The following is an 18,568-nucleotide window of genomic DNA, read 5'->3' as shown; positions in this document are numbered from 1 at the left end:
CTTGGTAGGTGATACCTTCTTGGTGGTATTTTGAAGCAACTGCTTCAGATTTCCTTAATCTATAGCCAAATGAAGTAAAGAAGTGAAGAGTTGTAGAACAGTTATTTAAAGGTAGCTTTTTTGTTTGTTTGTTTGTTTGTTTGTTTATAGTAATTTCTATACCCAATGTGGGGCTCAATCCCATGGCTACAAGAACAGGAGTCACATGGTCTTCTGACTGAGCCAGCCAGGCTCCCCTAGAACAATTATTTAAAACAACAACAACAGCCGGGGTGTCTGGGTGGTTCTGTAGGTTAAGCATTTGACTTTGGATCTCAGCTCAGGTTTTTATCTCAAGTTCATGAGTTCGAGCTGTGCCTTGTGCTCCACACTGGCCGTGGAGCCTACTTTAGAAAAAAAAGCAAAAACCAACAGCCAAAATCAGTATTCTAAACTGAAGTGGAGGAAACGCTATTTTCCACTTAAGACAGATTAACTTTGGGTGAAGTAACAAAAAAAGCTATGTTTTATGAATTTCTGGTAGTCTTTAGTTTATTATTGCCTTTAGAGTTTAAATGGATACAATCTGAATTCGATTTGCTTTCAGTGGGTTATTGGCTTTTTAGATGAGAATACCTGGTAAGGGATTGAATGAAGTACCATTATCTCCCCAATAGCAGAAAACACTTTCTCTAAAGTATTTTAAGATGTGTATAGTCATAATCTCTTTAAGTTCCTATCCCAGAATTTTCTTAGTTTACCATACTTGGAGTATATTATATGCTAAAAAAGTTTTGGTGGGCCGGTCTAGAATTTTTCTTATTCTGTGGGACAGTACACTCTGAGGTCATGAGGGGATATCTTCATATATTATTTTGTATATATTATCTTTATATATATATTTATGTATATTATATATATTGAGAAGATGATATTTAGACCGACCATTATACATTAGGACTACTATACTTCACAAATACAGCTCTTACAGCTGTGAAAAGAATGGTTAGAGAAGAATTTGATATTATTTGTGAGAGACTTCTTTTGTTCAGATTTTTCTGAGTTGATTTTATTACTGATTTATAGCTGTCAGATGTTAAATTTGGCATTTTGAAATCCTTCATAAAAAATTTTTATACTAGAGACATTTTCAAACATACATAAAAGTTAAGAGAATAGTATAGTGACCACACCCACATTACTGTATATCTAATACGTAAAAAAGAATTATCAAGATTTGTCTTGTTTGCTTCACCCATTTTTTTTTAACTCGTTTTTCTTTTTTTGGCTCAAAAAATATTTTCTTCTTTGATTCTAGGTGTACATTGTCAGGTAAATCACAGTCCTTAGTTAATAGTAGTCATCATTGGTCATTGCATAGTATCCCTTAATTTATTCATTCAGGTCTTAAATTACTTAATAATGAAACTAAACACCTAGGAACTTGTCACCCAGACAAAAAGCTAAGTCCTGCTTTGATACTAACCTGCATCTTTAATCACCTCCCCAAGTTCATCCCCTGCCTCCTTCTCCCCTACCTGAAGTAGTTGTCACTCTGAATCCTGTGTTCACTAAAATCTTCTTTTGTTTTTATAAGGGAAACACAGTAGAATCAAGACTGTTGATATTGGAGGTCAAAGTGATATATAATTCACTTGCTTTTGCTTCATTGAGTTGATTTACATAATTTTCTAAAAACTACGTATTTCTCTTTTTAGTTTTAAACTTTATTACGCATGTATAGTGTTAAATATTTATTTTTCAGTGTATTGTGTTACATGTGACTTTTTGAAACTTCAGTTTCTCACTTTATATTATAGTAATAATATAATATTGTATGTTGCTAATTGCATTGTAATATTCCTCTATGCAACTATACCACAGGTTTTTTTTTTTTTCTCCCTTTCTCGTTAATATGATTTTGGATTCTTTTCCTACTGCAGTATTTTAAAGCAAATCCCAGACATCAGGTTATATCAATCTTACATACATCTCTAAACAATATGAAAAATATGAACATTTTCTTATATAATTACATTGTCATTTTAATAAAATTAATAGCAATTCCTTAATATCATCTACTGTTCTGTTATTTAAAATTTGCTCTCTTTAAAAAATTTTTTTTTTTTACATTTGTTGTATTTGTAGTAACTCCAGATAAGGTTTCCATATGACATGACAGTTGATTTTATATCTCTTGAGTCTCTTTGTCTAGGGTATTCTCACCTTCTCCGACATTTTCCCTCTGTACACTGTTGACTTGTTGAGAATCATAGTGTATCTTGCTATGGGATATCCTACATTTGGGATTTGTCTTTTCCCTTCCTCTTAGTGTTCTTCAGTTTATTCTGAAATCTTGATTAAAATCATTTTTAACTATTTTTGGCAAGAATATTCCATAACTTTGTGCTGGGTACTTCATATTATAAAGCACCAATAGGCTCGTGATGTCTTTTTATGGTCTGCCTTTATAAATGCTGAAGTTGATCAGTGAGGTCAGGTAGTGACATCGTAAAGTTTTCTGTTAACCTCTCATTCACTGATGATCATTTCAGGATCAGTTACTTGTTTGGAGAGTATAATGTGGTGGTTTTTAATTCTGTCTTTTTTCTGAATTTGTTTAACTGGAATTCTGTGAAGAATTTTCCCTTGTTAGCTGAGACTGTTTGAATACTTGAAATCTAGTTAGAGCAGGAATAAATGCTGAATTATTTTTCAGAATCAGTAGTTGGTGTCCAGTTACTTTCAGTGTTGATTCATGAGTTAGGGACTTCTGTACAGGAGCGTGGCTTTCTCATTTTAAATATCCGTTTGAACTCATGGGTCTTTATGTATTCAATTTGTTTTAGTCTGTGGTAGTTATTCATTTTGCTTATATTGACCAGCACAAGCCCCTTCATGTTGGCTTTTGAGTCCTATTTCCATGACCCTGTTAGATAGCTTCCCTGCTTTTTGACAAAGTAAGATGTATGAGGCATATCTTACATATTTCCTACCCCAGACGGAGAATCAGTCATTCCTCCAAGAAGTCCTGGTTCTTTTTTAGTAGGGAACGATATTTAGAGACCACAATCTGGGCTGAGGTATTTACTGCCCTCAGGCTGTCTTTGCCTTTAGGCTTTTTTGATAGGTGGTATTAGGAAATACATATTTTTGAAAAGAAAAAGATCATCTGTTCATATTGACATTTCAGATTCAGATTGAGGATTGTATATTTGGGTGTTCTGTTTTTTCTTGTTCTCTTTTTTACCCCCTTGGTTTTAAACTTGTATCTCTTCCCTGACACTGAAAACTTTAGTCCCTAGCAGAGGAGTAACTTAATTACACATTTGCTTTGTCCTGATACAGATGTTAATAATAATATATCATTAATATATATCTTAAGGTCTTGGTGTACATTAATAAGAAATAATCTTGTATATTATAGTAATTTTGTAACACCAATATTATGCGGACAGTAAGACTACTGAATAGCATTTGAAATGATTTTTATCGTTCTTTATTCATCCTTATGCCATATTTCTAGTAAGGACATACAGTCAAAATACTGTGTTCCAAAGTCACTTAAATTAATTTTTTTCTCTGTGGGTTATGCCAACAACTTGATGTACAAATAGGTTAATTTGTTTCAGTTTTTAGGGATTACATTTCTAATTTTAATTTTTAGAAAAATGAAAAACATCTACATGATTCCAAAATCACACTGTGACTGTATACAGAGAGTTTTCATATCCATCCTTTCCCTCTAGGTGATCATTTCCTTGTCTTCCCTCATAGGTAGCCTCATTTGTTAATTGTTGCTTATTTTTCCGGTGTTTTAAAATTTTTGTTAATAAAATCAAAATCTGCCTATAAAGTTATATTTCTGTCCCCTTCTTACACAGAAGCTAGGATACTGTAACTGCTTCTGCGCTTTTTACATTTAATCTTCCATATGTGGATCTAGTGATCTCCCCAGTCCTTGTTAGGGTGCATCATATCTCATTGTGTATATCACCTTTTATTCAGTGAGTGCCCCCATTGATGGACGTTTTGTGTAGGTTTTTTGCCATTAAAAATAATTCTGCGGTGAATAGCTCTGTAAATAAAACATGTAGTATTTTCAACAGTGTATTTTAGGATAGATTTTAGGACATGGGATTAGTAGGTTTGGGAGTGCATGTGTGGATATATTGTCAGTTCCTTTTTATCCACTTTGCCCCATTTTTCACTCCTGCTGTATTGTGTGGGAGTGCCTATTAACAAATTGCCTCTTTTACCTGAGTGTATTGTGAGTCTTGGATTTTTGCCAACCACATAGCTGGGAAGCTCCATATAGTTCTACTTTGCATTTCTTTCGGTTTGAATTAATGAGCATTTTCCCAAATATTTAAAGACCATTTTCATTTCTTTGTGACTTCTTGCAGATTTTTTTATTTCTCTATCAGGTTATTGAGACTTTTTTTCCTTAAAAAAATAATAGGAGCTCATTATACATTAGGGATAGCCTTTGTGATATACCGCCAACCACTTTTTAACTTAGGTGATTTAAAGAACATCTTAGTGACAAAATGAAATTCAGAAGGAAGGAGGCCCTTAATTTCTGAACTACCATGGAAAAGCGTAGGCTTTCAGTTAATGACCATGTTCATTTTTATATACTTTTAGGGATATACTTAGCTATCACTAAGTATTCTTAGTGATTACTTAGTTATTGCTCAGTTTTCTTAATGATAAATAACTATTAAATTGTTCTAAAAATTTACAATGACTTCAGCATTACCTTCTAGTTAATTTGGGAGCACAGATTCAAGTAGAAAATCTTAGAGATAAATAATCCAGTTGAATGCTATTTCTGATACTGTTTGACTCCTTTTTTAAGGGAGAGTATAAATTTCAGATTTTGAGGGATTGTCTCAAAACCACTGCTACGTTTTGTGGGATAATTATATCACTTTATTATTCTTCTTCAGCTCTGGGGTTTCTGAAAGATTGTCTGCCTTGTGTAGAGACTAAGATGGTAAGAGTCTGAGTTGGTAGACTGAGAGACTTCAAAAATAACTCACAGGGCGTTGCTTATAGATCTCAGACATTGTGTTCTTCATACATCAGCAGCTTTTCTTTTTAAATTCTAGCTCTGTAATGCAGTCCTCAAACAGTTAAATATCTTCTGACAAAGTAGTTATTTTTCATGTGATTTCTAATCTAAAAATCAGATATTCTATTTTTCTAGAAGAACCTAACAAGACATGTGACAGCAGTAACACTAGTGCTACCACTACCTCCATCCAGCCTAATCTGGAAAACAGTAACAGCAGCAGTGAACTAAATTCTTCCCAGAGTGAATCTGCTAAGGCAGCTGATGAGCCTGAAAATGGAGAAAGAGAGTCTCATACACCTGTCTCTATTCAAGAAGAGATAGGTAAGAATACACTTCATCCATTACAGCGAACTTTTTAAATTTTTTGATTTTTAATTTTTTAAATAAAAGTTTGATGGGGTGGGAAGACTTAGATTTTCTTTTCCTTTTTTTTTCTTTTTTTTTGAACACAAGTAGCACTTGTCATTGTTTTTATTTTAAAAAATGCAAATGCACAGGAAGAAACAAATCTTTTTAGTACCCCCTCCCCAAAGGTAACCACTGTCAACAATTTGGTGTGTAACATTTTCTGTCTTTCTCCATGTGGTTACATTAATGTATGTATGTTTACCAAAAAGGTTTTTTTTTTTTTCTTTTTTTTTTTTTAACATAAATGGAATCATTCTGCATGCATTGTTCTGCATCTTGCTTTTTTTCCACTCAGTAATGTATGTAGGGAATCTTCTCATGATATAAATTGAATTCATTCTTTTTTTTTTTTTTTTAAACTGCTGCATGGTACTCCACAGTATAGATGAACATTAATTCATTACCATTTCTCTGTTAGTGTACATACAGGCTGTTAACAGGTTTTATAGTGGTGCCTTTTTTTTTCTTTCTTTCTTTTTTTTTTTTTTTTTTAAAAAACATCCTCAGCATATAACTCTGTGTACTTATGCAAGTATTTCTTATGCAAGTATTTCTGGCACTGTAGGAACAGTAAGTGGAATTGCTGGGTCAAATGGTAGGTACATTTTTAAAATCGCAACGACTGCTGCTTAGTTTTACATTAAAAAGGATTTATACCAATAATTTACATACCTATTTTTTTGTACTCTCACCTAAATTCAACATCAGTCTCTTTTTTGCTAATGATGAAAAGTATTTCATTTAAAAATTTGCATATCTCTGCTTACTAATGTGGTTTAGTTTCTCTTTATGTGTTTGTTGAACTTTCACTGAATTGCTTATTCATATCTTTTGCTCATTTTTTCCTGTTGCGTTTTGATAGTTTTTCTTGATGAGTCTTAGGAATGCTTTATGTATTATGGCTGTTATCTTTTGCTTTTATGTATATACTTATACAGTCATTGCTTGTTTTAACTCTTCCTGTTACCTTGTTATACAGAAATTTTTATATTTTTATATAGTTAAATTTATTAATCTTTTTAGGGTTTGTCTGGATTTTGTGTCTTACTTAGATCCTATCCCAAGCATATACATATGTTTTACAGTAATTTCACATAATACTGTATAACTTTGTTTTTAATTTGCTGTATAATTTTGTGTATGGTAGGAGATGGAGATCTGTTTTAATTAGAACTTGTTTTCAGTTGCAAGTTACCAAACCAGCTTAAACTAGCTTAAGTGAAAAGGGGAATTAACTAGCTCATATAACTGGGAAGTCCAGACCATCATGAGGCATAACTGGACCCCCAGGTATCAAAGCTTTTCTGTCTTCCTCTCTTTCTCTCCACCTTTTGATGTGCATATGTTTGTGTGTTAACTTCATTCTCTCCTAATACAGACAGGCTTTTTCCAAGTGGCAGGGAAGATGGCATCAGCGGTTTGTATTCCTATCTTTCCAAGGTCTGTGACCCAAAGGCAAAGCCCCTACTCCTGCTTCAAATCAAAAGTCCTTGAGGAAGGAATTTGAGTGGCCTATCTTGGACATATTGTTCCTACCCCTGTGGCCAGGGCAGGCAAGGTATTATAATTGATGGCTCCAGCAAAAGTTTATGATTGAAGTGGGTAGGAATGGTTTTCCAAAGAGAGAGGAATGCTGTGGAGATAGGAGACAAACACCCCCCCAGTTACACCCTTTGGTAGCTCAGCACAAACATATTTACCCAAATCCAAAAATGCTTCTGCCTAACACAGTGCAAAGATCTCACCTACAACTGGAGTTTTTTTTCAAAAACTTCCCAAAATTACCTTTGATATTTATAACTTTAGAATTTCTGTGTGTTGTGTATTATTTCTGATTAGGTCTGGATATAGCTTCTCTCAATCTCACAGTCTATGAGCCAAATTATGAATTTAACTGCCTGTCACACTTGTTATCTTGATAGTGGAGGGTGTTTTTTGATACGTTCTGGCTGCCCTTGTTTTTTTGGGAGGATGGCTGTGGGTGAAATGTGAGAAGTATATGGGAAGATCCCCCTTCTGGAGGCCATTCTGCTTTAGCAGCTTAGTTCCTGCTGGCTGTTGTCAGGGACGGGTTGCTGGGGATCTGGTTGTAGGTCTCCTTCATAGATTGCCTGCGTGCCTAGCCTAATCCCTAATACCCAGAAACTCTGCTTAGGGTCTCTGGGGGTAAAGCCCCTCTACTTGTTCTCTTGGTCTGCTTTGCAGACCCAGTTTCCTAGCCTTCAGGTAAATAAAGTCCTGCTTAAGCAGAATTCTGCCTCCTGCCATCCTTAAACAGTGAGCTGTAGGGGCTGGAGTAAAGCAGCTCTGTACTCTGCCTCCAGACTGCATGGCAGCAATTCACTCCTTTATAATAGGAGGAATGTGGCCTTTGGGCAGGGGGTGTTAGATAAGCCTTGTTCCCTTTCGGGCCCTTTTAGGTCTTACCTCTAAGGATGAATTTTCTGCTTTTCCCTTATTTTACTAAACTTAGCAAGTGTCAAGGAGCCTGAGTGGCTCAGTCAAAAGAGCATGCAACTCTTGATCTCTGGGTCATGAGTTCGAGCCCCACGTTGACGGTAGAGATTATTTAAATAAATAAATAAACTTAAAAATAAAACACCTTAGCAAGTGTCAAAGGATTGACTCCCAACTGTACTGGATGATTGGCTCTAAATTGAAGGGCTTTTAAACTGTGCCTTCCCTTTCTGCTTTTAGAAAGTCCAGCTTAGGTCAGATGCTGTCCCAAAAGTCTTTGTTGTAGGGCCATATAGATGGTCCAGTGAGGTAGCCACCATAGTTCAGTATCTCGGCGTAAAATTTAAGCATGGGTAGACTCATGGTTTGAGACACAAGAGAAAATTGTCAATAGTCTGATTAATTGCTTTTCTGTCACAAATTGAAGGTTTCTAGCTTTCCAGGTTGGGATGGAAAAACCCCTGATATCCCTTACCTATCTTGATTCAGTCAGTGCTATATTTTGGGGTTAGAAATCTTAAAATGCTCTGGATTATTTAGTTTTTTGGTTGTAAGTGACGGAAATCTATCAGACTTCCTTAAAATAAAAAAGGGAGTTTTATTGGTTCATTTGGGAATTCTAGATTGGGAAGTATCGAGGTAGTGACAGACAGCTTCAGGTGCATTATTAGACCTGGGTGCCAAATGACATTATCACAGGTCTTCCTCTTACACCCATACCCTCCCCTCACCCCCGCTTGCCCCCATGAGGAGCTTATTGTCTTGTATTATTAAAAGTTTTTTCCCATGTTGTGGGATAAAAAGTAGACAGCCTCTAATTTATACTCATTTTGTTCACTAACACAAAAACCAGAAGGGCACCTGGCTGGCTCAGTTGGAAGAGCATCCAACCCTTGGTGTCGGGGTTGTGAGTTCAAGCCTCATGCTGGGTGTAGAGATTACTTAAATAAATAATAAATAAACTTAACTTTAAAAAGAAAAAAACAAGACCCTCTTTCCATCTCCAGATTTTAAAAATTAAGAGTAGGATGCTGAATGGCTTGGCCAGATCTGGGACAGTCCCTGTGGCCAGGCAGTGATGTGCTCTATCTGGCTAAGCTGGATCACGTTGCTCACCCAATATGGTAGGATATCTTGATCTGTAGCCCTCATTGAATCATGATTATAGTGGAGGAAAAGCATCTTCCCAAAGGAAAGAAAGGGTGTTGTTCAGATAAAATTAAGAAATGTTTCCTGAATTGTCTTTTATATTTTTCAAAATAGCCAGTTTCCTCAATCTAATTTTTTCTCCCTACTCAAAATACCATCTTTATAATATATAATAAAATTTATGTTTGGCCTTTTGTTTGACAGTGACATACTATTCTTCATTTTAAAGAGGTTTAAATTAAACAGAGAAATCTTGTTCAACTGTCTGGCCAGTGGAAATTAGATAGTGATATGACAGTTTTAAGAATGTAGAGAAGATTTCAGCCAAAGTGAGATTCATGGCAAAGCAACAATTGTCCCTTGCTGGTGCAGTTTGTCACTTTAAAAAATTAAGTTGTTATGAAAATAAGAGGTCTTTATTATAATTAAAAAACTAATTTAGTTGATTTCACATATATAATTACTTGCATACACAGATAATTCTAGGTTCCTTAGGTGAAAATTCACTTGGCATTTATGTTTATAAGCTTTAAACCATTAGGTATTTAAACAGGTTCAATGGAAATCTTTCTAAAATTAATTATATCCTTTACTTTTTTTTTTTTTTAAAGATTTTATTTATTTATTTGAAAGAGAGACAGTGAGAGAGAACATGAGTGAGGAGAAGGTCAGAGGGAGAAGCAGACTTCCCATGGAGCTGGGAGCCCGATGTGGGACTCGATCCTGGGACTCCAGGATCATGACCTGAGCCCAAGGCAGTCGTCCAACCAACTGAGCCACCCAGGCGCCCCAACCCTTTACTTTTTGTTCAGGATCCATATTGAATATATAAGGCAGTGTTTTATTAGTGTGCATTTTGAGTTATGATGTTGTTGCTTATACATTTGTAGCAGCCCTTCATGTTTTCTCAGAGATGAGCTTTGAAACAGATAACCTGGCATGTTTGAATTTTCTGCAAAATAATGAGTGATTCACAGTAAAGTTCTTTTAAGTAAAAACCTTTAAGAATTAATATATTTGCTTTGGCTCTTCAAGGACTTCTTGTTTACTTTCTGGATCTTAGATGTGAATGAGATAAGCGTTTTGGATAAGATGTTGTTATAAATAACTTACTGTTAGCAATTACTTTTGGCTTTTCATCTGATAACAGGTGATTTCAAATCAGAGAAATCTAATGGGGAAATAAGTGAGTCTTCTGGAGCTGGAAGAGGGGCATCTGGGTCAACTCGAATTATCACCAGATTACGGAATCCAGACAGCAAACTTAGCCAGCTGAAGAGCCAACAGGTGGCAGCTGCAGCCCATGAAGCAAATAAATTATTTAAGGAGGGCAAAGAGGTATGTTCTTTCTGTTTAAAACAAAAATCTCTGGAATGTGAAATAATTTTATTTATCAGACCTGAGAAATAGGAGCAGGAAGTTTATAGGCCTACTTTTGAATTGTATTTTTCTATTTCCAAGAGTGTAGTAGATAGCAGATTAAAAGTGGTTAGGTTTCCGGGCGCCTGGGTGGCTCAGTGGGTTAAAGCCTCTGCCTTCAGCTCATCCCAGGGTCTTGGGATGAGCCTGCATTTGGCTCTCTGCTCAGCAGGGAGCCTGCTTCCCTTCCTCTCTCTCTGCCTGCTTGTAATCTCTGTCAAATAAATAAATAAAATCTTTAAAAATAAAAGATGTTAGGTTTATAATACATATTTTATACAATAAGTATAATTGCGTACCCAAATTTCAGTTCATGCAGGGAAATGCTGTAATTGGGTGGTTTACTTTCTTACTAGATGGTTAGTTTTATTGTATATAGTTCTAAAGAGATAGAGGCTTCTTTTTCACATATGGTAAAAAGTACACTATTTGTAGGCTTTAGTAAAGAGTTATGGGTAATTTAATGCTCAGTTCTAGCTATAATAATTTTTTTTAAGATTATTTATTTATTTATTTATTTGACAGAGAGAGAGAGAGAAATCACAAGTAGGCAGAGACAAGTAGAGGGAGGGGAGAGGCAGGCTCCCCGCTGAGCAGAGAGCCCGATGTGGGGCTCGATCCCAGGACCCTGGGATCGTGACCTGAGCCGAAGGCAGAGGCTTAACCCACTGAGCCACCCAGGCACCTCTATAATAATTTTCTTAAAGATTTTATTTGTTCATGAGAAAGAAAGAGAGAGAGGGAGAAGCAGACTCCCTGCTGAGCAGGGAAGCCTGACATAGGGCTGCATCCCTGGACCCTGAGATCATAACCTGAGCTGAAGGCAGACGTTTAACTGACTGAGTCACTCAGGGGCGCCCCCCCCCCCCGCTTTTAAAGTTTTATTTATTATTTTAGACACAGAGTATCATATTTGGGGGCCAGAGGGAAGGGAAGAGAGAGCATCTCAAACAGACTCCTCACTGAGCAGGGAACCCAATGAGGGGCTCGATCTTACACCCTGAAATCATGACCTGAGCTGAAATCAAGAGTTGGACACTTAACTGACTGAGCCACCCAGTCGTCCCTAGTATTTTTATTTTTATTTTTTATTTCTTAAGAAGTAATCTCTATACCCAGTGTGGGACTCGAACTCACAACCCAAAGATCGAGAGTCATATACTTTACTGACTGAACCAGCCAGACACCCCAACTAGGACTCAGTATTTCTATTTCCCAGCTAGCCAGGGTAGCAGAATAATGCTACAATGGTGTCTCCCATATTTAAGAATTATTTGCAAAGTAACTATGCAAGAATGTATAATGTCCTTTTCTAAACATCTTAGGAATTTCTTTTTCTTTTTTCTTTTTTTTTTTTTTAAGATTTTATTTATTTATTTGACAGAGATCACAAGTAGGCAGAGAAGCAGGCAGAGAGAGAGGAGGAAGCAGGCTCCCTGCTGAGCAGAGAGCCAGATGCGGGGCTCGATCCCAGGACCCTGAGATCATGACCTGAGCCGAAGGCAGAGGTTTTAACCCACTGAGCCATCCAGGTGCCCCTCTTAGGAATTTCTTGAAAGCAATAGCTTCTAAGCTGGTTTTTGTATGATATTTTTCATAGCACCCCAGTACACACATTCGGAAGTTTCCTGAAATAGTATTTCGCCTTACCATGTGGGAAGCACTCTGGTGCTTCTCTTCTCTTCTCTTCTTCTCAACTAGAATTTTCTCTTCTAGTGATTATGTTATATTTTGTTTTTGTTGTTGTTTTTTAAGTTGAAAAAGATCCACTGCTGATCTCATGGTTTACGAAAGGATTGGGATCAGCTGTTTAAAAACATGCTTTTAAAGTGTCCATGGACTCTCATGCTAAAGCTGGAATGATAAAAGGAGCAGAAAAATAGATATTTTTAGGAATATATTTTTTGGGGAATAGTACATGTCATGCCTTCTTTTTCCTTCCCTTTATATTACAAACTTGAAGTAATGATTGGTGAATGATGTACACTTGTGGTTTTGTGTCGATATTTGAGTTACACAAAAATACTTCATAATGTCTGATATAGAATAGGCACTTGGTAGAGGTTCTTTTGATGGGAAAATCTTGGTTGTTTAATTATAAACAGTTTTAACTTCACTTACAAATTTCAAAAGTTTAGTCCTAAGATATACCTGAACTTTATTTGGAATGATAAATTACAGATTATTGAAAGACAGCTAATCAGGTTTACATATTTGATATGAATAATGCATCTTTTTATTTTCTTGAGCAGGTCCTGGTAGTTAACTCTCAAGGAGAAATTTCACGGTTGAGCACCAAAAAGGAAGTGGTCATGAAAGGAAATATCAACAATTATTTTAAGTTGGGTCAAGAAGGGAAGTATCGTGTCTACCACAATCAGTACTCCACCAATTCATTTGCTTTGAATAAGCACCAGCACAGAGAAGATCATGATAAGAGAAGACATCTTGCACATAAGTTTTGTCTGACTCCAGCAGGAGAGTTCAAATGGAATGGTTCTGTCCATGGGTCCAAAGTTCTGACCATATCTACTCTGAGACTGACTATCACCCAACTAGAAAACAATATCCCTTCATCCTTCCTTCATCCAAATTGGGCTTCACACAGGTAAAGGAAACAGGTTCATTTATTGCTGAGAATATACTATATTTATGAAATGATTTTTGCAGATGCTCACTTGAAACTCGTTACCGATGAACTGAAGGAAGTCACCTTAGTTAACAAAACACTGAGGACATGAGGGGTGTGAGGATACTTCTAAGTTACTGGGCCAACATTAGCATTTGGAAAGCAGAGTCTTCATCCCTGGAGTCAGGAGGAGGCTAGTCAAAGTTCCAGAACACTGGAGAAGGCTTAAGGAGTTGGAAGACGAATTGATCTCTGGGATTCCTCTGGTGTTGAAAATCTGTGACTCATTGGTCCTATCCCTGTGCTTTAATAAAAGCACCATTTTGCACCCCAAAAGATGAATAAATAAGAGAAAAAATCTGACTCTGTGAGGTAGGAACCCAGTAGCAATATATTCAGACCTGCTTAGCTTAGAAAAGTACACCCTATGAGATGGAGCCAGAAATGATAGCTCTTGTGCTTCTAATTTAAGACGAACAAGTGAAGTAACTTTTTTTTCCCTCTTTCTGAAATACAGGGCAAATTGGATCAAAGCAGTTCAGATGTGTAGCAAACCCAGAGAATTTGCCCTGGCTTTAGCGATTTTGGAGTGTGCAGTCAAACCTGTTGTGATGCTACCAATATGGCGAGAATCTTTAGGACACACCAGGTGAGTGAATTTGGAGCCTCATAAATGCTGTACTGTACTCCCTTTTGGAATATTATTAGCCTGTTAATAATAAAAGTTAATGTATTTAAGAGGCCATATTATGTATCAAATTAAACTCTTCTGGCTTTTTTTTTCCTTTTTTTTTTCCATCTATGAGATGTAACATGAATAGATATTTCCTATTAAAGTAAAAGGCATTTTCTTGAATAGAAAGAGTACTCACATTTTTTTAATATTCTAAAATGTTGCGGTTACTGTGGTAGGGATCTGATTTATGTCGAAACATCATTCAGCTCCTGAGGAGACCCAGAGTTGTGTGACTTCAGCAGACAGTTAAAAAATTGAAAAATTTTGTGACTTGAATCTACTTCTTGATTCTAATGGATTTGTTTAACTTTAGTCTTTAAAAAGTTGTTACTATTAAAACTAATAGAAGCTTATGGTAAAATGTGTAAATTACTATTCAAAGTGAAAAGAATCATTTTACCTTCCCTGCCCCTCTATGGAGCCCATTCTGAAGGTATGACACTGTTATTTTGTTAATATAAATAAATTTTTGTTGCTTCCCATATCTGTGTTTTATTTTATAATGAAAAGTGTTTTTTGAAAGAAAAGTAATTGACACCTGTTAAATTTTCATCTGCTAAGGATTCCTCTCAGGGTTTTTTGTGTATGTGTTCTCCTTATGTAAATCTTATAGATACTTTGTTTTCTCTCTTTCCTACCTCCTGTTTTGAATGTAATTGCTGCTACCAATAGAGGCTTCCATAAGTGGAATGGACTTAATTCTTCCTAGGATTAAGAAAGGAGGGTTAAGTTCAGGTGCTGCACAGTGCATGCTAGGAGAGGAGAGCTGAATGGCTGGCGTACCTCTATTCTATTTCTTACTGATCTCTTTTATCAATGCAGAGCAAGGAGAGAGTCAGAGGCAATTGTGAAGCAATAGTCTTTGAGTTTCTGTTGCTTCTTCTTGCATTTACCTCCAGACATGCCAAACATGTCAGTGATAATCCTGAACCTAATGTGGTGGACCAAGCAGCCACGTCTCTGGTAACAGAGATCAGTACTTCGCGAACTGAAGCTTAGCTAAATGTTGGTAAATAAACTTGAATACTCAAACATAACTTAAAGTAACTAAATCATACCTTTTATAAATTCATTTCTCAATTTTTAAAAAAGATTTATTTATTTGAGAGAGAGACAGTGAGAGAGAGCATGAAAGGGGAGAAGGTCAGAGGGAGAAGCAGACTCCCCATGGAGCAGGGACCCGGGACCATGACCTGAGCCGAAAGCAGTTGCTCAACCAACTGAGCCACCCGGGCGCCCCATTTCTCAATAATTTACCTTTTCTTTTTTAAATCTAGTTTGGTTTTTTTCTTCCTGGTTTGTCATTATGACTAGCCTTCTAAACGTGTTCGTTAAGAGTTATAAAATTGTATCATGAATTGTATTAGTATGACATGTCTGGTGATATAGATTAAAGAAGTCTCTTTTAATATGATGAAGTAAAATAGAATGCTCTGAATTTTTAAAAAATTAAGAGACTGAGATTCAGAAAAATTAGAGATGAATAATAGGGCTCTAACTTCCATCAGTGCTGTGCTCAAAAACTTCCCGGTGACAGACTTCTAAACTTGACCCTAAGAACTGTTTACAAATTCAGCTAGCTGCTTCATTCAGTAAATTATAGTTTATTATGATAGTCAGCAGTGAAGCTTTGAGAGCCTTCTAAATATCTAATGGTTATACAACATTTTAAAAATAGTAGTAAGTTGAGATTTTTTTTTGAGAAAATTATGAAGTCTTTGTTGAAAAACAACATTAGGTATGGAAGAATACCTAAGTAAATAGAAATATATCTCATGTTCATGTATAGGAATGTTCAGTGTCCTAAGAGCATTAATTTTTCTCATGTTACTACATAAATTAATTCCATAGCATTAGTAATTATCACTGGGTTTTCTGCAGAATTTGACACGATGATTTAAAAAAATTTTATATGAAAAAGGGCCATAGTAGGGTTTACATCTAAAGAACAGGGTAGAGGGATGCCTGAGTGGCTCTGTCAGTTAAGCGTCTGCCTTCCGTTCAGGTCATGATCCGAGGGTCCTGGGATTGAGTCCCCACATCCACCTTCCTGCTTGAAGGGAAGTCTGCTTCTCCCTTTGCCTGCCACTCCCCTTGCTTGTGCTTTATCTCTATCTCTTTCTATCTCTCTGACAAATAAAATATTTAAAAAAAAAAAAAAAGGACAGGATAGAAAGACTTGTCCTACTACATAACAAAACTTACTCAGTAGCTGTAATAATACTGTGGTATAGATATAAAGATAAACAGACCAGTGGTACAGAATAAGCCATCCAGGAAGAGAGCAGCCCATGTGTAGACATGTAATAGTTGATAGAGTAGCATTTTAAGAAGGATGAACTCTTCAGTAGCAGGCCTGATGACACAGTTTGAGTTACCTATATGGGGAAAATGGGACCCAGTAGAAAAATTGGACCTAGTAGTTCCAGGTGGAGTGATTCCTAAATGTGAAAAGCAGATCTCCCAGGAAGAAAATACGAGATTATGTTTTTGGAATGAGGGAAGTTTCCTCCTTTCCTCCCACCCCACTTCCTCCACTTCCTGCCTGCCTTCTTTCCGTCCCATTTCCCTTTTCCTCTGGCTTCTCCTTCCTGATTTTTTTCTTCTCCCTCAACATCCTCCCGTACTTCGTTCTTTTCTCTTACTCTTGATTCTTTTCTTTCCTTCCTGATTCATTATGTTTCAGAACATACCAAAGTGTGGCATTATTTCTTTGTTTAGAAGCTGTTATCTATCAGATAAAAATGAGTGTGCATATATGTGTCTGTGTGTCTGCCGTTAGTACAAGTGACTTGACTTCTTCATGTTTAATATTGTGATACATACGTAAGATTGTAGTATGAAGCAAGAGTGGGTCATAGTAAAATAACACCTGAGAGTTCATCAACCAGTTTAAAAAATAAGAACATTATCATTATTGGATCTACTTTCCATTTACATTACCTTGGGTTCCCTGAGAGATAACCCTAATTTTTAAGTTTGTGTTTTGTTATATGCTTTCTTTAAATATGTGGTTTTATGACATACAGATCAGTGAATGGTGGATTGTTTTCTGTTTGAATTTTATAATAATGTGTCATCCTAAAAAATCAAGTCATAGACTGGTTAAAGATTTTTTTAAATCATACTATAATCAAAAGAATGTTAGTATTCACAATATATTCAAGAACTTCTACAGTTCAGTAAGAAAAAAACAAACCGTTTAGTAGGAGAAAAGACCTAAGATACAAATATAATACACAGGAGACACAAATAGCCAAAAACATGAAAATTTCCCAGTAAGGTGAGGTAAATGCACATTAAAACTAGGGACTACTATTTCACACCCATCGGATTGTTAAAAATTTTAAAAATATAGGCAAATATGTCACATAATAGAAAGAGAATTCTGACACTGCTGATAGAACAAGGAGTGAAACGGTTGCTGCAACCATGTTAAAGAATTATTTGGTAAAAACAAAAGTTGAAAATGCAGTTCTGCTCCTAACTCAGTACCTTAAAAAGAGACCTTACATGTGTACATGAGAAGACATGTAGTTTTTGTTTGTTTGTTTGTTTTTTAAGTAGTTCCCACACCCATTGTGGAGCCCAATGCAGGGCTTGAACTCAGAACCCTGAGATCAAGACCTGAGCTGAGATCAAGAGTCAGCCGCTTAACTGACTGAGCCACCAAGGCACCCCAAGATGTTTCTTCCAGTATTTTATCATGGTGAAATTTGGTAACAGTCCCTAACTGTCCATAATTAGGCACATTTAAGTTATGGTGTGATTCTATAATGGGCTGTTACACAGCTGTGAAACTAGAGGAAGTGTGAACAAGATTGAATCTCATAAATGTACAATAGAGTAAAAACAGTTCTTTTCTTAAAAATACATGGAGTATATGAATCTGTTTATTTAAGTTTAAAAGCATATATTCTAGTATGTTAAAAATACTGTTTGTGGATAGACATCTGTGGTAAAAGTTCAAAGAAATATAATAGCTATATGCTTGAAACCCAAGACATACACTTATAAATAAATAACAAATGTTCGGGGCTGCCTGGGTGGCTCAGTCATTAAGTGTCTGCCTTTGGCTCAGATCATGATCCCAGGGTCCTGGGATGGAGCCCGGCATCAGGCTCCCTACTCGGCAGGAAGCCTGCTTCTCCCTCTCCCACTCCCTGCTTGTGTTCCCTATCTCACTGTGTGTCTCTGTCAAATAAATAAAATCTTAAAAAAAAAAAAAAGTTCATAGAAAAATCATAATGGAGACTAGAAAACACTTTGAATTGAATGTTCACGAGATTCCTACATAATACTGAAATTTGTAGGCTGCCACTAAAGAGTACCCGGGAGAAGTTGGTAGTCTTCAGTGCTTACATTAGAAAAGAAGTGCGGATTAATTAATTAGCTAGGCACACATCTCAAGAAGTCACCCTGAAGACTGGAAATATTAAGAACTGTTGAATATTTAATATTTAGTGAAATAGAGAACATATCTTAGATCCCATTAGAATTTATAAACCTCTGATGAGATTATCAGGAAAGAAAAAATAAGGGGGAAAACACAAATAACCATCAAAAATAGGAAAGGGGCTGTGCCGATCAGTATTTCTGAAATGGTCTCGCTGGCACCGGGAATTTTAAACCTTTAGAGGGTCCGCTAACATAGTATTCAGGCATCCTACATCCATAGAAGAAGGGCCCATTGGGCTTCTAGTTTTGCGTA

General features: G+C 36.2%; 1 protein-coding gene across 34 annotated transcripts in view; it reads left to right on the top strand.

Annotated features, from left to right (window-relative positions):
• Nucleotides 1-18,568, top strand: part of BPTF (bromodomain PHD finger transcription factor) — a 159,079-nt gene that overhangs the window by 77,336 nt on the left and 63,175 nt on the right. For 28 of the 34 annotated variants that reach the window (XM_082706621.1, XM_082706592.1, XM_082706612.1 and 25 more), the window contains 4 exons: nucleotides 5,192-5,380; nucleotides 10,224-10,411; nucleotides 12,745-13,100; nucleotides 13,639-13,770. In XM_082706621.1, the coding sequence (XP_082562747.1) occupies nucleotides 5,192-5,380; nucleotides 10,224-10,411; nucleotides 12,745-13,100; nucleotides 13,639-13,770 (865 nt within the window). The remainder of the gene's footprint in view (nucleotides 1-5,191; nucleotides 5,381-10,223; nucleotides 10,412-12,744; nucleotides 13,101-13,638; nucleotides 13,771-18,568) is intronic. The other 6 variants (XM_082706620.1, XM_082706594.1, XM_082706613.1 and 3 more) reach the window with 1 other exon arrangement.

Source organism: Mustela nivalis (assembly GCF_964662115.1).
Source record: "Mustela nivalis genome assembly, chromosome: 17".
Classification (NCBI taxonomy): domain Eukaryota; kingdom Metazoa; phylum Chordata; class Mammalia; order Carnivora; family Mustelidae; genus Mustela; species Mustela nivalis.
This window is presented reverse-complemented; position numbering and strand designations above follow the sequence as displayed.